The sequence below is a fragment of the Carcharhinus amblyrhynchos genome, chromosome 3 (genome assembly GCF_965287045.1).
Source record: "Carcharhinus amblyrhynchos chromosome 3, sCarAmb.v2.hapA, whole genome shotgun sequence".
NCBI classification, from domain to species: Eukaryota; Metazoa; Chordata; class Chondrichthyes; order Carcharhiniformes; family Carcharhinidae; genus Carcharhinus; species Carcharhinus amblyrhynchos.
In genome coordinates this window covers 25,325,375-25,350,926 of record NC_137326.1, presented here as the reverse complement: position 1 = coordinate 25,350,926, position 25,552 = coordinate 25,325,375, and the positions used below count along the sequence as shown (strand labels likewise).

The 25,552-nt window shown below is 40.3% G+C and overlaps 1 protein-coding gene across 3 annotated transcripts in view; it reads left to right on the top strand.

Moving 5' to 3' along the window:
• Window positions 1-25,552, top strand: part of LOC145337544 (constitutive coactivator of PPAR-gamma-like protein 1 homolog) — a 124,670-nt gene that overhangs the window by 80,001 nt on the left and 19,117 nt on the right. For all 3 annotated transcript variants that reach the window (XM_080182346.1, XM_080182340.1, XM_080182354.1), the window contains exons 11-14: window positions 10,257-10,506; window positions 13,018-13,132; window positions 19,752-19,961; window positions 23,799-23,982. In XM_080182346.1, coding sequence (XP_080038472.1) covers window positions 10,257-10,506; window positions 13,018-13,132; window positions 19,752-19,961; window positions 23,799-23,982 — 759 coding nt within the window. The remainder of the gene's footprint in view (window positions 1-10,256; window positions 10,507-13,017; window positions 13,133-19,751; window positions 19,962-23,798; window positions 23,983-25,552) is intronic.

Here is a 25,552-nt window from a genome sequence, read left to right as displayed (position 1 = left end):
GATGAAGCTTCTGGTTCATGCAAATTCCTGGCTGAGGCTCTCCAAAGAAACATGAATATTACAAGTTAAATGTGAAAAAAAATTGGCTTTACGCCAACATTTAATTTGCAGAGTAAAGCTGGATTTTTGGACTCCAGGAAAAAGCTGAGTGCAACTTGGAACGGAATCTCCCGTTTCTCATGTTGGCTGCATCAAGTGTGTTGAGTCAAAGTGCAATGTGGTGTTGAACTAGGTTCATTTAGTAATCCATTGGACTTCCCCATCCCAGATACTTTTTAAACCTCCACCTATGAGAATGGGAATTCTTTTCCCACTCTCTCTCCATTAGCATTTCTAAAACTTGGCAGAGAGCTCTACTTGTACATGTATTCAGGCAGTTGCGTATTTGGATAATTATAGTCTCCCAGTGTCACTATGATAAACCTTCATTGCTGATTTCCCTGAAGATTTCTTCTTCTATCTCTTTTTCTCACTGTTTGGAAGCTTCTCAATTCTCAAACCAAATGAACTTTGTCCTTGCCCTCTCAAGAAAATCTATTCTTTCTAATATTACTGTGTCCTCTTAATCATTACCACCAGCAGACCTCTGCTCTTTAATTTTTTTCTGAACAGCTTATATCCATGTACATTTTGTCAATTCATCATCATTTTAAGCCATATTCTCAGGACTGCTATTTGCACTTGTAGCTCACTAACCTTATTCATTACAATTTATGAGTTTATGTTTGTGGATTGTAGTCCTGTCTTTGCATTTCTCATAATCCTTCATAATTGGCTCTTATTTAATGTGGCACTGCTACCTCCTGCAGTCCAGCAAGCTCACTTTGTCCACTTTATTTATTCATGTTGGTGCCTTACCCCCCCCCCCCCCCCCCCCCCGCCCCGTTTATACCCTCCCAAACAGGACAGTGAAACTCCCCTATGAATAGTGAACCATATATGCATGAGCTGTCATGATGGAACCCAGGCTGCATGTTACTGCATCCTAAAATGTCCAACAGTATTTAGGCTATTATAGCCAAATATAAGAACTAAGAAATTCTCCATGTAAGATCAAACTACTGTTATCTGGTCAAACTGTACCTTGAGTACAATGGTGGGAATTTTACCAGCCTGCCCGCTCCAGAAATCAGAGCAAGCAAGAGGTGGACCACGGAGAGGTCCACTGACCTTGGGCAGGATTTTACAGTTTCAGGACGAGTGAGGCTTAAAATCCTGCCCATTGTATGGTCCTGATTACAAAAAACAGGAAGACATTCAAATTTTGGTGGAATTACAGGAAGAGCAAGGAGTTTGATCTCTCGTGCATGTTATGAGAAAATATTAGAGAAACTTAGGCTTTATAGCTCGGAAAGACAATGGCAAAGAAGTGATCTTAGAAGTAGATACAAACTGTTAAGGGAATGGAAAATATGTTAGCTAGTGTCAAAAAAGATTGTGATTACATGAAAATGTTAGGGAAATCCAATACATTGGAATGTGTTCTACTCGTTATATGTTTTTGAAAACTAATTGAAAATGGAAGCTGCTTAAGGGCAGGGACAGTGAGGTTAAAGGAACTAGTACTTTTGATGTGTTGATGAGCCTAGCAACAGTGCAAACAGATGCTTGCCAAAGGCAAGTTGATAACAATGAGGAATATAACATACAGGATTTGAAAAAGGTGCCAGAGGTTCAAAGGAGGAAACCAGGTTTGAACTTGCATTTACGTCCTAGAAGTTAAATTCATGAAGTGAAGGTAACTAAATTAAGTTTGACTTCTGAAGAAATTTGTTCAGAAAAAGGAAGTTCAAAAGGGAAAAACTGTATATCACAAGCAATTTGACCTCTGCAGGGAGAGCTGCTTTAAATTCCCAGCTAACAATAGGAATGGCTGTTTTAACTCGCAGCAAACTATGTCTGTGAAGAAAGCTTGCCTTGTAAAACTGGCTGTTTTGTTCTACCTCTGAAGCAATCCCAAAAGCCAGAACTGTCTGGAGTGGTAACTGTTACTGGATTTTTAAAAAAAACTGTAAGATGCCGTGGAAATTGGGGAGAATCAGCTCTGGAACTGGAAGTTACTGATTAAGTAGCCGTTGTTTTAGTTACGTGTACTTCTATTCAACTTCATTGTTTATTTTATTTAACTTTTTAAATCATTACAAAACATGTGGGACATTATTCTCTAGTTTTCAATATTTTCCTTACATTATATCAAAGTGCAAAATACAGTAGAAAACAGTTGTTTCAAGTTTCCCTTCTGAGATTTGTATTAATTTGGCACTTACTATCAGCTGTGGAATAAAAGTGCACAGTTTGAAAACAAATACTCTGATAACAAGCAGGAAGTTATTCACACAGAGGAATCAGCACTTAAAATTGTGTTACTGAGAATTTTGCAGATAAAAACCCTGGAGTAGTTAAATGTAAGAAGTATGGTCATTTATTGGATAGATCACTTATGATATGTCAATTGGTCAGAAATACACATAATTACCTTGTGATAATCAGACCACACTTTAGTGAGAGAAATGGGGGCCAGATTTGTGAATTGTCAACAAAATTGAAATATTATATAGGAGCCAAGGGAGGTGGTGGAAGCAGGCACATTAGCAACATTTAAGAGACATCTGGATGGGTACATGAATAGGGAGGGGGTAGAGGGATACAGACCAAATAAGAACAGAAGTTTTTTTTAGTTAGGGCCTCATGATTGGAGGGCCTGTTCCTATGCTGTACTTTTCTTTGTCCTTTGATATTCAGAGGTTCCTGAAACAGTTATTGTTTCCCACAGGATGAAGCAGATTTGTATGGTGGGTACAAAACCCAGTTCAGAACAGGATTCAAGTATTACCAGTCAGGTTGACTAATGCTATTTTAGGTTGGAGTATTACTAAGGCCTTACAACCCACACTGTCCAATGATGCAATGTAGAATCATAGAATCCCTACAGTGCAGAAGGAGGCCATTCAGCCCATCGAGTCTGCACTGAACACAATCCCATCCAGGTCCTTTTCTTATAACCCCACATATTTACCCTCCTAATCCCCTGACACTAGAGTCAATTTAGCACGGCCAATCAACCTAACCTGCACATCTTTGGACTGTAGGAGGAAACTGGAACACCCAGGGGAAATCCACACAGATATGGGGAGAATGTGCAAACTCCACACAGACAGTGACCCAAGGCTGGAATTGAACCCAGGTCGCTGGCACTGTGAGGCAGCAATGCTAACCACTGTGCCTCCATGCCAATCTTATTATAAGATCTTATAAATCTTCAGTGTTAAGATAACCTAGCTGATAAGCCTACCAGATATGCTAATAGAATGAAGCAAGTTATTTCACACTGTAGATATGTTGACTTGTCAGTTGTACTGTGTACGTCTTCGTTGTTCCTTTGAAGTTTTGGGCGCCGCACCTGCGCAAAGATATTTTGGCCTTGGAGGGAGTGCAGAGGAGGTTTACTAGGCTGATACCGGAGTTGAGGGGGTTGAGCTATGAGGAGAGGCTGAATAAACTAGGCTTGTACTCGTTAGAGTTTAGAAGAATGAGGGGAGATCTCATTGAGACGTATAAGATGATGAATGGAATGGATAGGATAGAGGTGGAGAGACTCTTCGCGCTCAAAAAAGACAGTAGGACTAGGGGGCACAGCCTCAAGATAAAAGGGGAGCGGTTTGGAACGGAGTTGAGGAGGAACTTCTTCACTCAAAGGGTGGTGAATCTCTGGAATTCTCTGCCCGTTGAAGTGGTGGAGGCTGCCTCGCTAAATATTTTTAAGACGCGGGTTGATGGGTTTTTGATAAGCGAGGGGATTAAGGGTTATGGGGAGAGGGCGGGAAAGTGGAACTGAGCCACGACAGATCAGCCATGATCTTATTGAATGGCGGGGCAGGCTCGAAGGGCTAGATGGCCTACTCCTGCTCCTCTTTCTTATGTTCTTATGTTCTTTAAAACACATTGCTCGTGGCCTTCAGGCACTATCTCAATGTTGTTTTGACTCCAGGCCTGAGCTTGGTGCCGTAAAATATTGATTTGTATAAGTTAGTGGAATATTAACATGCTGATTTTCACCAAGTGATTGAAAAGTCATAGATTGATCCTCTGGTTCAAATTGTAGGTATCTATTGGTAGAACTGCTCTTGGGAAAAGACCACGCTCCTAGAAATACATATTGATTATTCATGCCCACCTACATTTGGTAGAATTATATAACAATGATTAACTGAATAGCTGACCCAGAAGACAAAACCTCCAAAAGAATTCTATTAGCTATATAAACTCTGGATGACTCCAAGTGAAGTTGAAGGAATTTAAGTTAGAGCTTACTAGGTTTAATAAGTTTTGAGTTTGTACAGACTTTCTGCCAACTTTTCTATATTGAATTAGTGTGATCACGTAATGGAAATTGACGTGTGAACATGTATTTGCATTTTATCTCTTAAGCACACAGCCCCATCCCCATCTAGAAGTAGGGCCGATGCAGCATTGAACGTGTAGAAGAGTATGATTATAGTGTTTGAATTTTACAGAAGCGGTCCTGTTTATAAAAACAGATAAATGATTGTATAATGAGGATAAGTACAGATACTGGATCTAAAAATGGATGCAGAATTACTTCTGTGTGCCTTGATTCAATTATACCCAATTCCAACTTGACCTGAAGACCACAGATGGTTTTACAGATGGTATGTAAGCCCAGAGGAATTTACTAGCTAGGATAAAACTGCTTGTTTTTGCTCGAACACCTGACACTTTATTGCAGTTTGTGCTGCAGCATAGCAACAATTTTGCAGTAACAAAACATGGGGAGAAAGCAGGGAATATGGTAATAATCTGTGTGACTGACACGGCCTGTATTTTACACAGCAGAACTACTACAACGTTTTCAGTCAGGAATTATTACTGCTATTTTGTTGCATGAATGTCTTCCATGGCATTGCACTTGGGAAATAAAGACTAATTTCTACCATTGAGGGTATAATTCTGGGCATAATTGGGTTGGGCATAGAGATGTAACTCATTTCCCTTTTAGAATTAGTTATTTTTGTATTTCCACTGTTAAGTTTTGATGTCTACATTAGGCTTGTTCAAACTTTTTGTGCAAGGGGCCATATTTCCACTCTTTTCCTCACTCGAAGAGCCCATGATCAAATTTTGGAAAGATGAGCACAAATACTACGGATGCTGGAAATCCAAAATAAAAACAGAAAATGCTGGATAAACTCAGCGGGTTTGGCAGCAACTGAGGAGAGAGAAACACCATTAACATTTTGAGTCTATATGACCCATCTTGTCAACTAAATAGAAATGTGATATCTCCCACCATGAACCTTATAGTTATGCCCCCTTGTAACAGCTACATCCACCTGGGGAAATAGTCTCTGCACGTCCACTCTATCAATCCCTCTCATCATCTTATAAACCTCTATTAAGTCGCCTCTCATTCTCCTCATGTCTCACTAACTTGATCGAATTTTTCAAGGAAGTGACAAAGATGATTGATGAGGGTAGGGCAGTGGATGTTGTCTACATGGACTTCAGTAAGGCCTTTGACAAGGTCCCTCATGGCAGACTGGTGCAGAAGGTGAAGTTGCATGGGATCAGAGGTGAGTTGGCAAGGTGGATACAAAACTGACTCAGTCAAAGAAGACAGAGGGTAGCAGTGGAAGGGTGCGTTTCTGAATGGAGGCTAAGACAAGTGGTGTTCCTCAGGGATCAGTGCTGGGACCTTTGCTGTTTGTAATATATATAAATGATTTGGAGAAAATGTAACTGGTTTGATTCGTAAGTTTGCGGATGACACAAAGGTTGGTGGATTTGTGGATAGCGATGAGGACCATCAGAGGATACAGCAGGATATAGATCAGTTGGAGATTTGGGCGGAGAGATGGCAGATGGAGTTTAATCCAGACAAATGTGAGGTAATGCATTTTGGAAGGTCTAATACAGATAGGAAATATACAGTAAATGGCAAAACGCTTAAGAGTATTGATAGGCAGAGGGATCTAGGTGTACAGGTACACAGGTCACTGAAAGTGGCAATGTGGATGGAGAAGGTAGTCAAGAAGGCATACAGCATGCTTGCCTTCATCGGCCAGGGCACTGAGTTTAAAAATTGGCAGGTCATGTTGCAGCTTTATACAACCTTAGGGAGGCTGGACTTGGAATATAGTGTTCAATTCTGGTCGCCACACTACCAGAAGGATGTGGAGGCTTTGGAGAGGATACAGAAAAGATTTACCAGGATGTTGCCTGGTATGGAGGGCATTAGCTATGAGGAGAGGTTGGAGAAACTTGGTTTGTTCTCACTGAAATGATGGAGGTTGTGGGGAGACCTGATAGAACCCTACAAGATTAGGAGGGGCATGGACAGAGTGGATAGTCAGAAGCTTTTTCCCAGGGTGGAAGAGTCAATTACTAGTAGGCATTGGTTTAAGGTGCGAGGGGCAATATTTAAAGGAGATGTACGAGGCACGTTTTTTTTACACAGAGGGTGGTGCGTGCCTGGAACTCACTGCGGGGGGAGGTAGTGGAAGCAGAAACAATAGTGAGTTTTAAGGGGCATCTGAACAAATACATGAATAGGATGGGAATAGAGGGATATGGTCCCTGAAAGGGTGGGGAGTTTTAGTTCAGTTGGGCAGCATGGTTGGCACAGGCTTGGAGGGCCGAAGGGCCTGTTCCTGTGCTGTAATTTTCTTTGTTCTTTGTTCTTTATATAGTTGAGAGGAGATGGGTGAGGCAGAATAGGAAGTCAGTGATAGGTTGGAGCTAAGGATAGATGGACAAAGATGTCAAGGGCATATTATAAAGGGACTGTTAATGGTGCATTAGGAACTGGTATTGATAGCCAAGGTAGGATAGCAGAATGTGTTAACAGAAGAACAAAGGTCAATGCTCAGTGGGAGCAAAACTGAACAAGCACACACACGCACACACACTTCTTTCTCCCTCCCCCCCCCCTCCCATTTTCTCCCTGAAAACCCCTCTCTCCCCAGCACACTCACTGCTGCCAGTGTTCACTGCTCCTTCAATCACAGACTGTTTCTCTCCCACATTAACATGGGAGATGAACGGCTGTTTATTATAAGTGTAGCTCCTTGCACAATCCTCCCTCCACTTACCTGCCTTACTGGCATTTTGAACACTGGCTCCATGTGCCAGTATTGATAGGCATTCACGTACTGGAGGAAAAAATGCAATCACACAGTGATAGCTTTATATGTTATAAATTTGGATGTACAAAATTATAATGTTAAAAAGTGGGCTGTGCGGATTTTTGAAAACATAATAACTTTAACATATATAATTAAAGTGTTGCCTGTGGCATTGCCCACAGTAATTCAGAACAAAAGTAAATTTCTCTTCAGTGCATTAGTGAAGTTACACATGTAACTGTGTGCATAGCTCTTACTGTATATAACTAAGTGTGTAGACAAAAGTAGAACAGTTGATGACGTATACATAGATTTTAGTAAGGCGTTTGATAAGGTTCCCCATGGGAGGCTTATGAAGAAAGTAAGGAGGTGTGGGAAAGAAGGAAATTTGGCCAATTGGATAAGTAACTGGATGTCTCATAAAAGCCATGATGTGGAGATGCTGGTGTTGGTCTGGGGTAAACACAGTAAGAAGTCTTAAAATGCCAGGTTAAAGTCCAACCAATTTATTTGATAGTAAACTCACAAGCTTTCGGTTTGCCATTCACCTGACAAAGGGGCAAACCCCGAAAGCTTGTGAGCTTACTATCAAATAAATTGGTTGGACTTTAACCTGATGTTGTGAGACTTCTTACTGTGTCTCATAGAAGACAGAGGGTGGTGCTGGAGGGAAAATTTTCAGACTGGAGGCCAGTTACCAGCGGTGTACCACAGGGATCAGTGCTGAGTCCTCTGCTATTTGTGATTTTTATCAATGACTTGGAAGAAGGGGCTGAAGGGTGGGTTAGTAAATTTCTTGATGATACCAAGACTATGGATGAGGTGAAGGACTCTTGTAGGCTGCAAAGGGACATTAATAGGATGCAGAGCTGGGCCTAAAAGTGGCAGATGGAGTTTAACCCTGATAAGTGTGAGGTGATTCATTTTGGTAGGACAAACTTGAATGTGGATTACGGCAGGGTTCTGATGAATGTAGAGAAATAGAGAGATCTTGGGGTTCATATCCACAGATCTCTGAAGGTTGCCACTCAAGTGGATAGAGCCGTGAAGAAGGCTTATAGTGCGTTAGCATTTACTAACAGGAGGTTTGAGTTTGAGTCATGGGGTTATGCTGCAACTGTACAGGACCTTGGTCAGACCACATTTGGAATATTGTATACTGTTATGGTCACCTCACTATAAGGATGTGGAAGCATTTGAGAGAGTGCAGAGGAGATTTACCAGGATTCTGCTTCGTTTGGAGGGTAGGTCTTATGAGGAAAGGTTGAGGGGAGCTGGGGCTTTTCTCTTTAGAGCGGAGGAGGATGAGAGGCGACTTAATAGGGGTTTATAAGATGATGAGGGGGATAGATAGAGTGGACGTTCAGAGACTATTTCCTCGGGTGGATGTAGCTGTTACCAGGGGGCATAACTATAAGGTTCATGGTGGGAGATATAGGAGGGATGTTCGAGGTAGATTCTTTACTCAGAGAGTGGTTGGGGTGTGGAATGCACTGCCTGCTGTGACAGTGGAGTCGGACACTTTAGGAACTTTCAAGCGGTTGTTGGATAGGCACATGGAACACACCAGAATGATAGGGAGTAGGATAGCTTGATCTTGGGTTTGGACATAACATCGAGGGCCGAAGGGCCTGTATTGTGGTGTACTGTTCTATATTGACTGGTTTATAACCGTATAAAACTTTTCTTTGCTTCCCCACTCTCCTCTCACCCAATTCCATGTAGTTAGCCCTACTACCCCATGGATATGTTAATTCCTTCCTGTGCAGCTGCTTTTAGTTGCTAGGTTGCAGAACAGTTTCTCCAGCATTTATATCTTTGGAAATCTGACTTAAAACAGAAAATGCTGGAACTCCAATGAGAGCTCTACAACCTGATATGTGGTCCATTTCTCTCTCCACTGATGCTGCCTGACCTGCTGAGGGTTTTCTCAACGTTTTCTGTTTTTATTGTAAATAATTAAAACTTGCATAACAGAACTCCAGTGGTTTAAATTGGAACTAGCGCTAAATAATTCAAAGCTTAGACCACCAAGCTCCTACTGCTTACAAGATTCCAGGTTCCACAGAATGAAACTGTATGAGGCTAGGAAAATAAGTTTCTGCCATCCATTTCGTGAATCCAACAGCATGTTTTATCATTTTGCCAGTTCCTTGCCTGCTTCAAAGTACTTGCTGACTGTCTGATTTTTCCAAAGATGCCTAAACTGGCACTGTGAGTGGTGAGTGAGATGTGATGGCCGAATGGCTGAAAAAATACACTACAGTATCTAAAAATAAAAAGAGCCATTATTTTAAAAAAACGCACAGTATAATATCTAAATTTAAGGATTCGCAGAAGGCCATAGTAAAGGGAGAAATGATGTACAAATTTAAACTCTTGAAGAAGTGTTAAAATTTTAAAACAAAGCATTGGGATAACTCAAGCTGAGAAAACTTACTGTAAAAACAAGGCTAGCAGCCGCGGTTCAGAAAGCTGGTGCTCGATTGCCCTGGCTTTTGCATTGTGATGATTTACATAGGTGAACTCTATTTTAAATATGGATTTATATGGAAATAATTAGGGAAAATGTTTGATCTAGATTATGATATCAGGAAATGATGCAGTCAGCAAGGGCGTATAGAAACGAGATAAGGTTCAGATATCCTTTATCAGAAACTGTCAGTGTTTTGCATTTTGGTTTTCAGATGTAGCATAAAGGCTGGGGCCTACTTGCATTATAATGGCTGAAGCCTAGGCTAGTTATAATCTAAAGTACGTAAAAGTAAGGTGTACCACTAAATAATAATACAGGTTACTGTTGACGGGGGTTGTCAGTAGGGTCACAGACTTCCCACCCTAAAAGTCGATGAGATTTTTTTTAAAGTGCGGATTTGGATGCATTCAGTTTTTAGATTTATGGATAAAGGATACTAGACCTGTAGATGTGATGAATATGTACATATGGATGTTGGGAGTTGCATGTTACCCAGATTACAATAGTGAAATATGCCAGTTTTTCTAACAGTGCTTAAAAGTAACACTGCAAGTTCTTGTCATTAGGAACTGAAGTCCGATCACAAGTCAGTAGCACTTACTGCAGAAAATTCAGCCAATTTCATTTATGTTTTTCAGTTCCGCCAGTTTTAGTTAAAGAGTGGGCTGCTTACAAGGGGAAATCACCCCAGACTCCAGAACTGGTAGAAGCACTTGCTTTTAGAGAGTGGACGTGCCCTAATTTAAAGAAGCTATGGCTGGGAAAAGCTGTGGAGGATAAAAACAGAAGAATGAGGGCATTTCTTGCCTGCATGAGATCTGACACACCAGCTATGCTTAATCCCTCAAATGTCCCAACGCATCTTCTGGTTCTTTGTTGTGTGTTACGGTAAGTGAAGTGATATCCTGCAAGTAAGTGAAGTGAATGATAGTAAGTAATAATTTGATTTCTGTTCAATTCAGCATTTTGTTTTAAAAAGCACAAATAACTGCAGAGTCTAGTTCTTTGCAATGCATTAAGAAGTGGCTCTTTGAAGTCCACAGCACATGCTGAGAAAAATTCATTACACTTCTTTCACTGTCCTGCCTATTAAATATTGTAAATGTTTATAAACTGAGCATCCAAAATTAATAGTCTGTTTCTACTGGTCAGTGAATTTGTACTAAGAGAATCAAAACTCAAGATTAGAAGCTTGAAGGATGAGATAAGAAATACATTCCTGCAATTAGCTATTACAAGATAGAATGCATCAACACATGCACTTTTAAACTGAAACCAGCATGTAAGAGAATTAAATTAGAGCTTGGGGAAAGAACAAGAAAAAGGAATTGGATTTGGCGACATCTTTGTAAAACTAGAATAGGCCAAAACATAGTATTTTGAAATTTCCATGTATAATTTTATCCCTATAAACTGTATTTTTTTATCAGTGTGAAGATTATCTTGGGAAGACTTTGCATGCTGCTAAAAAGGCTTATAATGTTTAGTCTGAAACACTAGCTTCCCTTTGCCTTTTTGTTTTTCTTTTACACTAATCTTGTTTCATTCTAGTGTCTAGGTTAAATTCTAGACAGGAATACAGTCAAAATATTTGTGAAGAGTTACACCAAATCCGAATAGTTAAAAAACATGTTTAAGAGCAAGTTATTTGTCCCAAAACCTTTTCCTTTTTTATCGAAATCCCAGAAATTTGTCATCTTGCCACATTTCTCAAATCACCACAAGATGTCTCTTGAACTGAAAAGCTATTTATTTCACATTTTGTACATTAACAGCCTTTTCTGAAAGATTGTATGCAAATTTAAATGTCTTTTCATCATGAGTAATTAGAGTAGGCATGTTTTATTTAAATTTATAGAAATGTTGTCCTAAGGTTGCCTTTTAAGAAAAGTGAATACTATATAATGGGTAGAATGCTATTGTGTTTAAATATTGAGAGTTTATTTGAAAATTTCTCTTATCCTGCTTCTCTTCTACAACATGTCCCTCTGTGACATCATCCAAAAACACAAGGTGGGATTCTTCCAAATAAATTCTAAGTGCCAAATTCGCATAAAACTAGGGTAAATGAATTCCCACTCTGTGTGAATTTCACGAAAAATCAATGCCCCCACCACCACCACCAGCGAAGGCTCTGGCCCCCACCCTTGGCACTGCACAATGCTTGGTGAGCAGTGCCAAGTTGCCCCCTTGACATTGGCACTTTACTGTTGGGCAGTGCAGGAGGAGCCCCTCCCCCCACCCTTTAACCCTGACCTCCTGGGGGGCCTTGATGGCCTCCTTCGCACCAGCGGGGGTTAGCTGCCGGCTTCCTGCAAGTAAGGAGCTGGTGCCCAGAGACCATGGCACCTGGCAGTAAGCCTGTTAAACGGCCTCCGCTTAAGTCTCCTGGCCAAGCAGTGCAGTGGGTTGGGAGAATTGCTTCCACTGCATTAGTTTTCACATGCACACTGATGACGCCCAAATACTTCATCTACACCTTTCTCGACTGCTCCACTGTTGCTAAATTATCAGATTGTTCATCTGACATCCAGTGTTGGATGAGCATAAATTTCCTCCAGTTAAATATTGGGAAGACTGAAACCATTATTTTGGTCCCTGCTCCTAACTAGGTTTCCTAACTATTAACCCCATCTCTGTCTTTGAGAGTAACCAGCCAATTTGCAACCTTGCTGTTATATTTGGCTCTGAGATGAATTTCTGACCAGAATATCATGCCATCGCTATGACTGCCTATTTCCACTTCCCTAACATTGCCTGCATTAGCCCCTGTTTCCACTCATCTACTGCCAAAAGCCTCATTCATGCCTTTGTTACCTCTGGACTTGATTATTCCAATGCACTCCTGGCTGGTCTGCCCTCCATAAACTGAGGTCATCCAAAACTCTCCTGTCTGTGTCATAACTCCCAAGCCCCTTTAACAATCACCTCTGTGCTCACTGACCTACACTGATTCCCACTAAAGCAGTGTCTTGATTTGAAACTTTTTGTGCTTGTTTTCAAATCCCTCCATGGCTTTGCCTCTCCCCGTCTTTCTAATCTTCCTCCAGCCCGATAATTCTCCGAGATATCTGCACTCAACTAGTTCTGATCACTTAAGCATCCTTAATTTTGATCACTGCCTAACTGGAAGCTGTGCCTTCAGCTACTGATGTCCTAAGGTTTTCAAATCCCTTCCTACATTCCCTGCTTCCCTACCTCTTTCCTTCTTTAAGACATTCTTTGAAGACCTAAGCTTTTGGCTGCCTGATCTAATATTTCTTAGTATAGTTCAGTGTCATACTTTGTTTTGTAATGCTCCTGTGAAGTACCTTGGGATGCTTGTTAAAGCCGCTGTATAACTAAGTTCTTCTGCTTGTTGACTAAAATTTAAAATGGGCGTTTATTTTTTCTTTATAGCCACTTGTTGCAATGGCCAGGGGTGAGGATACTGCGTCGCCATGAACTTGATGCATTCCTTGCACAGGCTTTATCTCCTAAACTTTATGAACCAGATCAATTACAGGAACTTAAGGTAATCAACATGGCTACTAATTCAATAAAAGATGATTGGAGTCAACAGATATTTAATAAAACTGAATTTGTTTTTATTGATTTTGTATTAATTTACTTGTTTATTTTAGTACTATGAAATTAGCCAAGGTCAAAATAAGCAGTTGAAAAAGCATAATTCCTACAGCATGCTAAAGTACCGAACTGTTGCAGTAATGTTCCTCACAGCAAGTGTTGAGACCATTACTCTTTTTGATATATATTTTCATGGCCTGAGCTTGGATTAAAAAGGCATAATTTCAAACTTGGCACAGAGACACAAAACTCAAATACAGTACATAATGAGAAGAACAATAACAGACTTCAGAAGGGCATAGACTGGTGAAATGGGCAAACATGTGGCAGCAGAAATGTAATGGAAAGAGGTGTGTAGCAATTCATTTTGGCAGGAAAAATAATGAAAGGCAATATAAGCTAAATGATCAATTTTGAACATGTCCAGAAATGAAAAACCGTGGTGTAGTTACACAAATCTTGAAAGTTAGAAAAAGAATTTGAGATGACTGTTAAAAAGGTATGTGTGTATGGGCTTCTTGGCTACGTGTGTGAATAGGGGAAGAATAAAGCAAGAAACTATATTCCTATGTTGTGCTAACCCTTCATGAAACACTGGTTATACCCCAGCTAGAGTGACCAATCTGGGTACCACACTTGGAAAGATGTCAAGCCTTAGAGGGAATGCTGAAGAGATTGTTTGTTTGGAATAGCACTGGGATGAAAGACTTAAGCTGCATGGGGAAGAGCAGAGCTGATGTGTTTATTTATCTTATTTATCAATCAAGACATTTACATTTGTTTATCGTTCCAGTATAGAACTAATCCACAGATCACATCAAATGCAAGGGGGGGTCACTGCTGAAAGGCTAATGGCAGATTTTGAGGTATTCAAAACATGGAGTTTTGATAGAATAAGTAAGAGAAATGGTTACCAGTGGCAGAGGGTGCAGACTTAAAATATTTGACAAATGAACCAAAGACAATTTGGTTATTTTTTGATTTAGGATCTGGGGGACATTGCCTAGGAAGGTGTGGAATGAAATTCAATAATAACTTTCAGAAGGAAATTGGATAAATGTTTGAAGCGGGAAAAAAAGTGAAAGGAGGTGGGGAAACAGGAAGAAACTAATTGACTACCCAGTTCAAAGGGCTGACTCGAGCATGGTGGGTAGAATGGCCTCCTGTGCTATACTATTCTATGATTCAAATGTCACATTATATCGAAGTATCCTCCTATTTGCATTGGAATACTCCCAAACTTGACATAGGCCATAAATAAACATAAATAATCAGGATCAAAGCAAATACCAAACCCATGACGTTATACTCTAAAGGTTTATTATAGTCTAAAAATATTAATCTCGACTGCGTTTCAGGCACAGCATATTTTGCAATTTGCAATCAAGAAAAGTTTTCAATTTTGAATGTGACCTATACTTGCAATGAAGAGATCTGAATCACGTGAAAGAGAGTGGAACCTCAAAATTTGTTGGTCAAGTTGAGACATCCATGAACAAGAAAATACTCAGATTTGGGAGGTGGGAATGAGGCCAGGTTAGAGGCTAGAGATTTGGTTGCCGCATCAGAGCAAGGAGGCTTGGGTACATTGTAGTAGCTCATTTTTACAATCCTTTAAGCCAGTTAGTATTTTGAACCCACATTATGAGGGCAGGACAAATCCTTGGCCTAGAAGTTTAGTTCTTCAAAATGGAAGTCTGTAATTCTACTTTGACATCAAATCCATTTGGAATTATTAGATCTGGAGGGCATGCAGAAACACAGATCTCAATGTTAATTCCTGCCCAAAGACAAATTTGTTAAACTGCAAAAGATGGGACTATGGATGCAAAATACTCTGATACTGGAAATCTGAAATTAAAACAAAATGCTACATATATTTAATACATCTGGCAACATCTGTGGAGAGAAACAGAATTAATGTTTCAGATCAATAACCTTTTATCTGAACTAGGAAAATTTGGAAATATAATAGGTTTTAAGCAGGTGAAAAGGGGGAGGATGGAAAAAGAACAAAAGGGAAAGCCTGTAAAAGGGCAGAAGACAGGAGACATGTTTGTGTTTTTGTGTTTCTCTTGTTTTAGCTGGCAGATGGCAGCTGTTCAGTCTTCTGCCATTCATTAAATGCATATTTTGTTCCTTTACCACTCCCTTTGATTCAGCACTGCCAACTCCAGAATCACAGGTTTTGTGACGCCACTTGCATCAGTTTCCTTCCTTCATTAATTTTGCCAGCGGCCATCAGTGCTAAACTTTCCACTTTGTCCAGCTGCTTTTGTTTAAATTCTTCTTTTCTAGCCAGTCCGAGAGCATTGATGGCAAGCACATTGACAAAGGATCTGCTTCAGAAAGAAATTCTAATGGATAGATTAGTCATTTCACATTAGACTAGACATGAGTTTACTGAAGTCGTAATGAAAGGATTTATTTGTTATAGCAGCCCTGTGGTTTGGATAGTTTCCTCCCAAAATGGCTTTTATCTTGTCTGCATTTAATCAGCTAATTTGAGATGTGGTAATAAGGAGTCATGTAATTATTAGTGTTTTAACATATAGGAGAAAATTTCTTGAAGAACTATGTCCAGAAATCTACATCAAAATAAACTCAATTGATAACTTAGTCACCAAGTATTAATTCTTTGTAACTGGGGATTTGGCAGGGGTTTCTGATCAGGGCAGGGAGCGGGGAGGAGGTGGTGTCAGTTGTGGGGACATGCAAGAATAATGAAGGATAAGCCTTCCCCCTTGAAGGCTTTAAAAAGAAAAGGATTTCTCCAGTGATCTGGAAAGGCTTGCATTATTTAAAAGCTGAGCATTGCTAGTGTGAATGGTGTTTTCTGTTTAAAGAATGAACTGTACAGGAATTAGTGTGGAGAATGCCAACTTTACATGAAGAGAAATTGAGCACCTGGCCTTAGCTGGGAACACAGCTTTTCTTAACTTGAAGGCTGGAGAGCTCTGAATCGGGCTGCAGCATTGGAGAAAGGCAGTGGAGGTGGATAGCTGCTTGGAGTGCATTACCCACCTACATTGGAGCTCTAATTTGGGAGAGCTGCAACAAAGGTAAGTATCAATAAATGAGTATAATCTGATTAACAATTAAGCATCACAGAAATAGTATGAAGGCTCCCAAAACCAGAAATGCATGCTTATGCCAAGACTGAGCAACATGTGCTGGGAGCATGAATCTGTTTCATTCTGTTGTGTACGCATTTGAATTATTACTATTGTACATGTTCCTTGTGCGATTTAAGATACTTCCAATGTTATATAGTTAAACTCCCCTGAAACAGTTATGATGCATAATCACTTTTCAGTGGAATCGGTGGAAGTTGATAATTACAAAATGTAAAACAAATATAACATAAAATTTTCTTTTTTTTTTGAAATTGCTTTTTGTTTATTCTTGGAAATGATTACAAATGGTCAGTTAATTAACCTTATATTTGAGGCTGGATTTTGCAGCCCTGAAATGGGATCAGATTGAGGCGGAAAAGCGAAAACATGGCCACCAAAGCAGTGTTGGTACTGCTGGCCGTTTTATGGGGTTTGCTTGGGCAGCCTCTGGAAACTCTCTGCAATCCCACCAATGAGAAGAGGCAGGAATGGCTACAGAGGCAGGACAGAAAACTGGGAAACTTCTTGAAGTTAGGTACAGGGTTTTTGTGGCTCGGGGGTTGGGGTTGGCATTAGAGGAAGTTAACTGAAGGAGATCAATAATGGAAGGAGCAGAGACAGGGGAACAATGCTATTGCCAGGCCAAATTTTGGGTGGGCAGTTGGGTCCCCACCCAGGAGGTTCATGTATGCGTTTTTAATTTCTAACAACTGAAGTTGAGACTTATTGCTGACACGTTTAAGGGATAATCAGAACTTTAAGGGGGGGAAATGGTGACCAAGACAGACCCTTTCCGAGCGTCCTGATGAAGATGGCAGACCCATCCCACCCACTTGACAATAGTTAAGATCACAATGCAGGATTATTCCCACCTCCTGATTCCTTCCTCTGATTGCAAAACCTGTCACCCTTAATTGAATGTATAGATATGGTAGTTTTGTTACTGGACTAGTATTCTGGAGATACGGACTAAAAATCTAGAGTGCAAATTGAAATCTCAACATGGCAATTAAAGAAGTTGAATTCAATTCTGAATAAAGAATAAAGCTGAAATCAATATCCATGTCGGATTGCCTTTTTTTAAGAAAGAGAAACATCCAACTGGTTCACTGATGCTCTTTGGGAAAGAAAATCAGCTCTACATAACATAAGAAATAGGAGCAGGAGTAGGCCATCTAGCCCTTCGAGCCTGCCCCGCCATTCAATAAGATCATGGCTGATCTGAAGTGGATCAGTTCCACTTCCCGCTTTCTCCCCATAACCCTTAATTCCCTTGTCTATCAAAAATCTATCTACCCGTGACTTAAATATATTTAGCGAGGTAGCCTCCACCACTTTAACGGGCAGAGAATTCCAGAGATTCACCACCCTTTGAGTGAAGAAGTTCCTCCTCAACTCTGATCTAAAGTGCCTCCCCCTTATCTTGAGGCTGTGCCCTCTAGTCCTGTTATCCTTTCTAAGCGGGAAGAACCTCTCTACCTCTACCCTATCCATCCCCTTCCTTATCTTATACGTTCTATAAGATCCCCCCTCATCCTTCTAAACTCCAACGAGTGCAGACCCAGTCTATTTAGTCTCTCTTCATAGTCCAACCCCCTCATCTCCGGTATCAGCCTAGTGAACCTCCTCTGCACTCCCTCCAAGACCAGTATATCCTTCCGCAAGTGCGGTGTCCAAAACTGCATACAGTACTCCAGCTGCAGCCTCACCAGTACCCTGTACAGTTGCAGCAAGACCCCCCTACTTTTATATTCTAACCCCCTTGCTATAAAGGCCAGCATCCCATTCGCCTTCTTGATCACCTGCTGCACCTGCAGACTGGGTTTTTGCGACTCGTGCACAAGGACCCCCAGGTCCCTCTGCAGCGTAGCATGCTGCAGCTTTTTGCCTTTTAAATAATAATCCCTCCTACTATTATTCCTGCCAAAGTGGATAACCTCACACTTGCTAACATTATACTCCATCTGCCAGGTCCTCGCCCACTCGCTGAGCCTATCCAGATCCCTCTGCAGACTTTCCACACCCTCCACGCAATTTGCTTTTCCACTCGTCTTTGTGTCATCAGCAAATTTTGTCACCCTACACTCAGCCCCCTCCTCCAGATCATCTATATAAATGGTAAATAGCTGAGGCCCCAGCACCGATCCCTGCGGCACTCCACTAGTCACCAACCGCCAATCAGAATAGCACCCATTGATACCAACTCTCTGCTTCCTATTAGACAACGAATCCTCTATCCACGCTAACACCTTACCCCCAACTCGGTGCACCCTAACCTTCTGTAGCAACCTTTTATGAGGCACCTTATCAAACGCCTTTTGAAAATCTAAAAACACCATATCCACTGGTTCCCCTCTGTCTACCGCACTAGTCACATCCTCGTAGAAATCCAGTAAATTTGTCAAACACGACTTCCCCTTAACAAATCCGTGCTGCGTCTGCTCAATCAAACCATTCTTTGCTAGGTGCCTCGCTATTTCTTCTTCGATGACGGATTCTAGCATTTTTCCAACTACAGATGTTAAACTAACCGGCCTATAATTCCCTGCCTTTTGTCTGCTGCCTTTTTTAAACAGCGGCATAACATTAGCCGTTTTCCAATCTTCTGGCACTTGCCCGGAAACACAGTAAAAAGTCTGACAACACCAGGTTTTAGTCCAACCGATTTATTTGATAATACTCAGAAGCTTTCGAGGGGACTGCCTCTTCAAAGCTTTCCCCTCGAAAGCTTGTGAGTATCATCAAATAAATCGGTTGGACTAAAACCTGGTGTTGTCAGACTTTTTACTGTGTTTACGCCAGTCCAACGCCGGCATACCCACATCATGACTTCCCCGGAATCCAGTGAATTTTGGTAAATAATTACTAAGGCATCCATTCTGCCATTTCTTTCAGATATTTCAAATATCTCAATATCTTTCAAATTTCTTTCAAATACCTCTTCCGATATTTTGCTGCAAATGCACAGAACTGCATTTTCCAGTGACTTCACTGTTATGAGAAGAAGGCCCACCACTACACGCTCAGGGCAACAATGGGCAAAAATTGATGACCTGGCCAGTGACATCCACATCCTGAGAATTCACTTTAAGAATCTTAATGAGGCAGAAGTCAGTGAAATTACAATGTAAGGCTACCTGTAAATACCAAAAGCAGTATCTAAACCAGCCCAACATCAGTGGGTCAGAATAAAGCTCAGCATCCATACTACATTTCATCACGAACATGTGGGCAACAGATGAGTAATAGGAGGAAGCTAATTAGCACACCCATCCTTTACTATGGTGAAGCCCAGTACTGAGGACAAGAGATAAAGCTGCATCTTCAGTTAAAAATGCCACGTGGATGATCGTGCTGGTCTACTCCAGAGGTCCCTACCATCATAGATTTCATTGTCCAGCCAAGTCAGTTCACACATGTAGATTTATTCCTGTGTATTTTCTTTTTCAGATTGAAAACCTGGATCCCCGTGGTATCCAACTCGGTGCACTGTTTATGAGTGGAGTTGATATGGCACTTTTTGCAAATGATGCATGTGGGCAGCCAATTCCATGGGAACATTGTTGTCCATGGATGTACTTTGATGGCAAGCTTTTCCAAAGTAAGCTTATAAAAGTGAGCCGGGAAAAGGTGTCCTTGATTGACCTCTGCGATGGTCAGGTACGGATTGTAATAAATGTGCAGTTTACATTTACATTTTAAATGTAATTTTAACAATGTAGTAATAAAAACAAATTGTATTTAATTATTGATTAGAATAATTTGATCCTCGTTTGGTGATTTATATAATTATATATTTCGTATCAATGCAGTGGGCCTGAAGAGATTAGCTTTAGAAAATAAATACTAATAGTTGATCATTTTAATTGCATCTTTTTAACCAACACCAGAAACAATTCTGAACAAGTTGCCTTTGTTTAAGATGATGCAAGATGATTCAGTATATTGCAGAGTAAGGGTGTTACCTGATTTGGTGCCTGAACCTTCAGTAGTAAATGAACTGTTGTAAATACTGAGTTCTATGTGGCAGAATAATAAGCCTGATCCTTGACCTGAAATCAGCTGTGTCAAGATGAGAAAAATTGGCCAAGAGATAACTGCCTCTGACTTGATGACCAGTGATCCCTTTGTGTAAGGGAACCTTTGGTGTGGGTCTTCGTTGAGGACCAGATCAAGTCTTGCTGTAAGATTGCCACTCCTTTGAACAGACCATGAATACTTATTATGTAAACTTGTTCGTGAAGGCTGTTCGGAAAGTCGTAGGCATATGCAAAATTATACAATGAAGTGCTTTCATTTGAAGTGAGAAAGGTTTTCATTGGTACATTCAGTATGTGAATGCTAAAAGGTGTAGTTTATGATGCACAAACAAATTGTCTAATATCCGAAATTAAAGTTACAAATTAATTGTTTGAGAAGGTAACTAGATATGTTTAATCTAGAGCTATATTAAAGCAGAGATTCCCAAACTATGAGAGTGGGGAGCGCAAAAAGGAGCATGCAATTCAAGCCTTCTCCGTTGGTATTGTTGTAGAATTTCTTCAACTCTGTTGGGTTGATTCTCCACACCTCTGATACCTCACAGGTATTTTCAGTATGTCGCTGTGTTTCTTTCCATTCAGAATGAGTGTTTCCATTCTGATCTGTGCAGCACACAATTCATTGTATGAGCCTTGGAGTTGCCCACCACATAGAGCAATAAATAAATAATAGGAAGTAAGTGACTACCTAGCTCTGTTACATAAAGATGTTAAACTGTTCTTGGCCTAACTTCAGTGAAACATTCAATTTTTCTTTGTCCGTGTGCTGAATTCCCGATGAGGCCGTGATTATCATGATGTACAGCAGGGAGATGAAAAACTTGCATCAGCCAAATAATTGTCTTATTATCCAGTGCCTAGCACCTTTCCAAAAAGTTTATTTTGCCCTTCATGTTATTATCTTGAGTGTCAAGTTCATAACAACATCTGAACATGAACTTTTGATATTTTCACAGAGTTGAAATAAATGTAAATTTGTATTTTAAACTTGCATTCAAACGATTTATTAGACCATGTTCTGCCCTGCCACCAGTCCAAACAACTTAACCGTGGGTCTATTCTAGTCCTATTTGCAGGGAATTGTTCATCCTACACCTAGTTCATATGTACCCAGTAGGAGGAGTTTTCCTTTGAATTGAAGTTATGTTATCATAATGGCCAAAAAATGCCTCCGATCGATTTGCATTTGCAGTCCTCGGTCAGAATTGTGGCTGGGGTTCCACTGTACTTCTGGCAAACCAGTGCCAGCGAGATGATTACATTCCCTATTAAAACTCAAATTTGTTAGGATGGAGAACTGCTGAAGGTTACAGTGACAGAACAACTCAAGATCTGGATTTCCAGCCACATTTACACAAATAGTAATTATGTGGAAAGACTTCTTTGATTCATGGAACACCTAGATGCTTAGCAAAAGGAGTTCTGTAGTAGGGTGATGAACCAAATACTGTAGCTACTGTCTGGGTTTACATTTGAGCTTTCCAACATATAGCCCCAATTTTAGCGAGGTGCAGATGAGTAATTTTACATGGGGAAGATGAAAAAGGATGCTTGGCTCACACTGCAGTAATATGCATATATTTCTAATTTTTTTGAGTGCAGTCTACCAAAAGGAAAATCCCATTTTTCAGCAAAACTTGTTCACCTAGGCAATTTGACTACACATTATGCCTTTGTTTCTGCTCGTATTCATTAAATTCTCTCCTAAACTATTGCTGCAACTGACAGTTCGAATTTAGTTTTATATGGTGATTTACTATCAAATCCCTGACCAATTCCTACTTCCAACTTGACATATCTTCTGATATTTGGACAATCGAAAATCATAATTTAGGCAGGTTAACACTGATTATTGTGCATTCCAACAGCCTCTGGTTTCAGAGGACATGTTGGATGGCAGAAAATAAAGAGTTGGCAGAGCTGGAAGTATCTTTGAGATGATTGAATGACATTTTAAATTTATTCTCAGATGTTGCTGGCAGTGCTGGCATTCTTGCCTGTTCCTAGTTGGCCCTTGCTGTTTTGATTCAGCTGAGTGGCTTGCTGTGCCATTTCAGAGGGTAGTTGAAAGTCAGCCATAATGGTGTGGGATTGAATTAAATCACAGTTAAGTTAGAACTATGAAGTATACAGTCTAGCCTATTTTGCTTAAATACTGCAGCAGAACATTGACAATTGATGAAAGTAATGTGTGCAGTGATATTTCATAGAATCTTAAAGCAAGCAAAGTAGGTTATGCAGCCCATCATGTTTACACCAGCTCTTCGAATGAGGTATCCAATTAATCCCACTGTCCTGCAATTTTTTAAATTTTTCAAGTTCGCCATCAATTCCTTTTAAATGTAAAAATATTCAATCTGCTTCCACCAGTGCATTCTGGATTTTTAATAGGCATTTTGTCAATGTACTGTGTATTTTTTATTGTTAATGATGCACCTTTTTGCACAATATTTGTAACCCAGATAAGGGTACACTTTATCGAAATTATGTCAACTGCCATACCTTCTCACATATTTTCAACTCTGCAAAGAGTCACACTGTTTTTATGTGATAATATCTTAAATATTTGGAAAACCTTTGCCAGTCTAGTTTATTTTACATTTCCTGTGTTAGCTGTTTAAGAAGCGCTAATCTGATGGCATTGGTACACATTTTTGACACCCATAAAAGGGTGCAGAATGTAAGCCATGAAGTGCACCATTTTTATTTGGACATTCACCACAATCTAACAGGGGCAATTGCAGGATCAGTTTTAATGTAATTTGTAGGCAGTCATAGAATTTCAGAGAATTCTGAAGGATGGCAGTTCAGATGTCTAAATATGAATTAAAAGACCCACTCTCAATAAATGGATGAAGGAAATTCATTAATGTCTGTTTGATATTAACTTGTTTTGGCATTAAAAGGTCTTTCAGTGCATCGAAAGGAAGACTTCGAAGTATAGTTTATATCACAGAGACCTGCAGACAGGTTGTCAATCCAAATTCACCATTTGACAAATTGAAAAGTAACTAGGCATGACCTTCTTATGTTGGCATTATTCTGAGTTTAATTGTATAAATTTACTTAACCAGTCTAGTTTCTATACCACATGTACCAAATATGTAGAAATAATCAAACTAGTTCTAAGTTGCAACATAACTTAAAATCACTTTCGTAAATTTTGATGTGCACGGTTTAAGCATACCATTTACAAGGCAATATGTTTGAGATGCAAATTCTGTTTTGAGAATATGGATGCAAAATACATATTTTGAGATTTGAATTAGCTTTGGTTTACATTATATATTAATAAAGAGCCATAAGGTTATTAGTGTTTAATTTTGTAGCTTATGCACCATTGTTTGGTTTATCTGCATTATTGATGCTTTGGGGAACAAGCATTATACAGGAAATCCAGAGTGGAAAAATGTGTACTCTATACTTAGAATCTGTACTATTTTGTGATTAATTATAGGCTGATCAAGCTGAAAAACTTGAGAAAATGCGTCAGAGTATTCTGGAAGGCTTAAACTTTTCTAGGCAAGCTCATCCTCTTGCTTATCCTCCTCCAGCAGCCATGCATTTTTATCCAGCTGCAGTTTATCCACGACCTGTCGGACCAATCCTGACACATCATGGTAGAGGAAGAGGCTTGGGTGGTAAGGGGCATTACTGTTTTGTCTATACCGAAGTCTGAAATTTCAGCAAGGTTTCACTCATAAATAACATTGTATAATCTGTGACATTTAAACCTGACGTGTGTTTGGCGTGACTAAGTAGTTAGATTTTGGTTTTGATTTGTCTGGGCACATGACAAGTTAAATAGCATGAAGTCTCTTATGGTCTAAGATAAAATTCCTTGCTTCCCAAAATCATCATGATGTCTACCATTTCCTGACTTTGCGTTTGTGTAAATTATCACTTCCTCACAGCTAGCTTACAGGTGAGGAGTCAGGGTGACTTTATCTCTGACCACTATATTCCTGCATGGTACTGTTTAGGTTGCTGTGATGGGAAACTGTAACTACAAATCTGATGCAGCTTCAGCTCAATTTTTAGGCCTTTTGCCAGTGGCAGTTACTCAGACAGTAATTATCTACTGGCTTTCCAAGATACCTCTGATTTATCAATGGGTGATTTCCACTTGTAACCTAAAAATTTGTGCTAAGAAGTTTATCATTTATCTTGTGTAAGATCCAGGTTTTAAATTTGAATAATTTTTACAGGGGAAAATTGCCGTGGAATTTGTAGATTTGAGAAGAATATGATTTAAAGCTTACAACACGAGATTTAGGGAGTAATTTAGGACCCCAAAATGAGTGAACATAAGAACATAAGAAGTAGGAGCAGGAGTAGGCCATCTAGCCCTTCAAGCCTGCCCCGCCATTCAATAAGATCATGGCTGATCTGTTGTGGCTCAGTTCCACATTCCCGCCCTCTCCCCATAACCCTTAATCCCCTCTCTTATCAAAAACCCATCAACCCGCGTCTTGAAAATATTTAGCCTCCACCACTTCAACGGGCAGAGAATTCCAGAGATTCACCACCCTTTGAGTGAAGAAGTTCCTCCTCAACTCCGTTCTAAACCGCTCCCCCTTTATCTTGAGGCTGTGTCCCCTAGTCCTACTATCCTTTCTGAGCGGGAAGAGTCTCTCCACCTCTATCCTATCCATCCCATTCATCATCTTATACGTCTCAATGAGATCCCCCCTCATTCTTCTAAACTCTAACGAGTACAAACCTAGCTTATTCAGCCTCTCCTCATAGCTCAACCCCCTCAACTCTGGCATCAGCCTAGTAAACCTCCTCTGCACTCCCTCCAAGGTCAAAATATCCTTGCATAAGTACGGCACCCAAAACTGCACACAGTACTCCAGCTGTGGCCTCACCAATGCCCTATACAGCCGCAGCAAGACCTCCCTACTTTTATATTCAATCCCCCTCGCGATGAAGGCCAGCATCCCATTCGCCTTCCTGACCACCTGCTGCACCTGCAAGATGGGTTTTTGCGACTCATGCACAAGGACCCCGTCGTCCCTCTGCACCGTCGCCTGCTGCAGTTTTTCACCCCATAAGTAATAGTCCTTCCTACCATTATTCCTACCAAAGTGGACCACCTCGCACTTGCCAACATTAAATTCCATTTGCCATTTCCTGGCCCATTCGCCCAGCCTATCTAGATCCTTCTGTAGACTCTCCACACCCTCCGCACAATTTGCCGTTCCACCA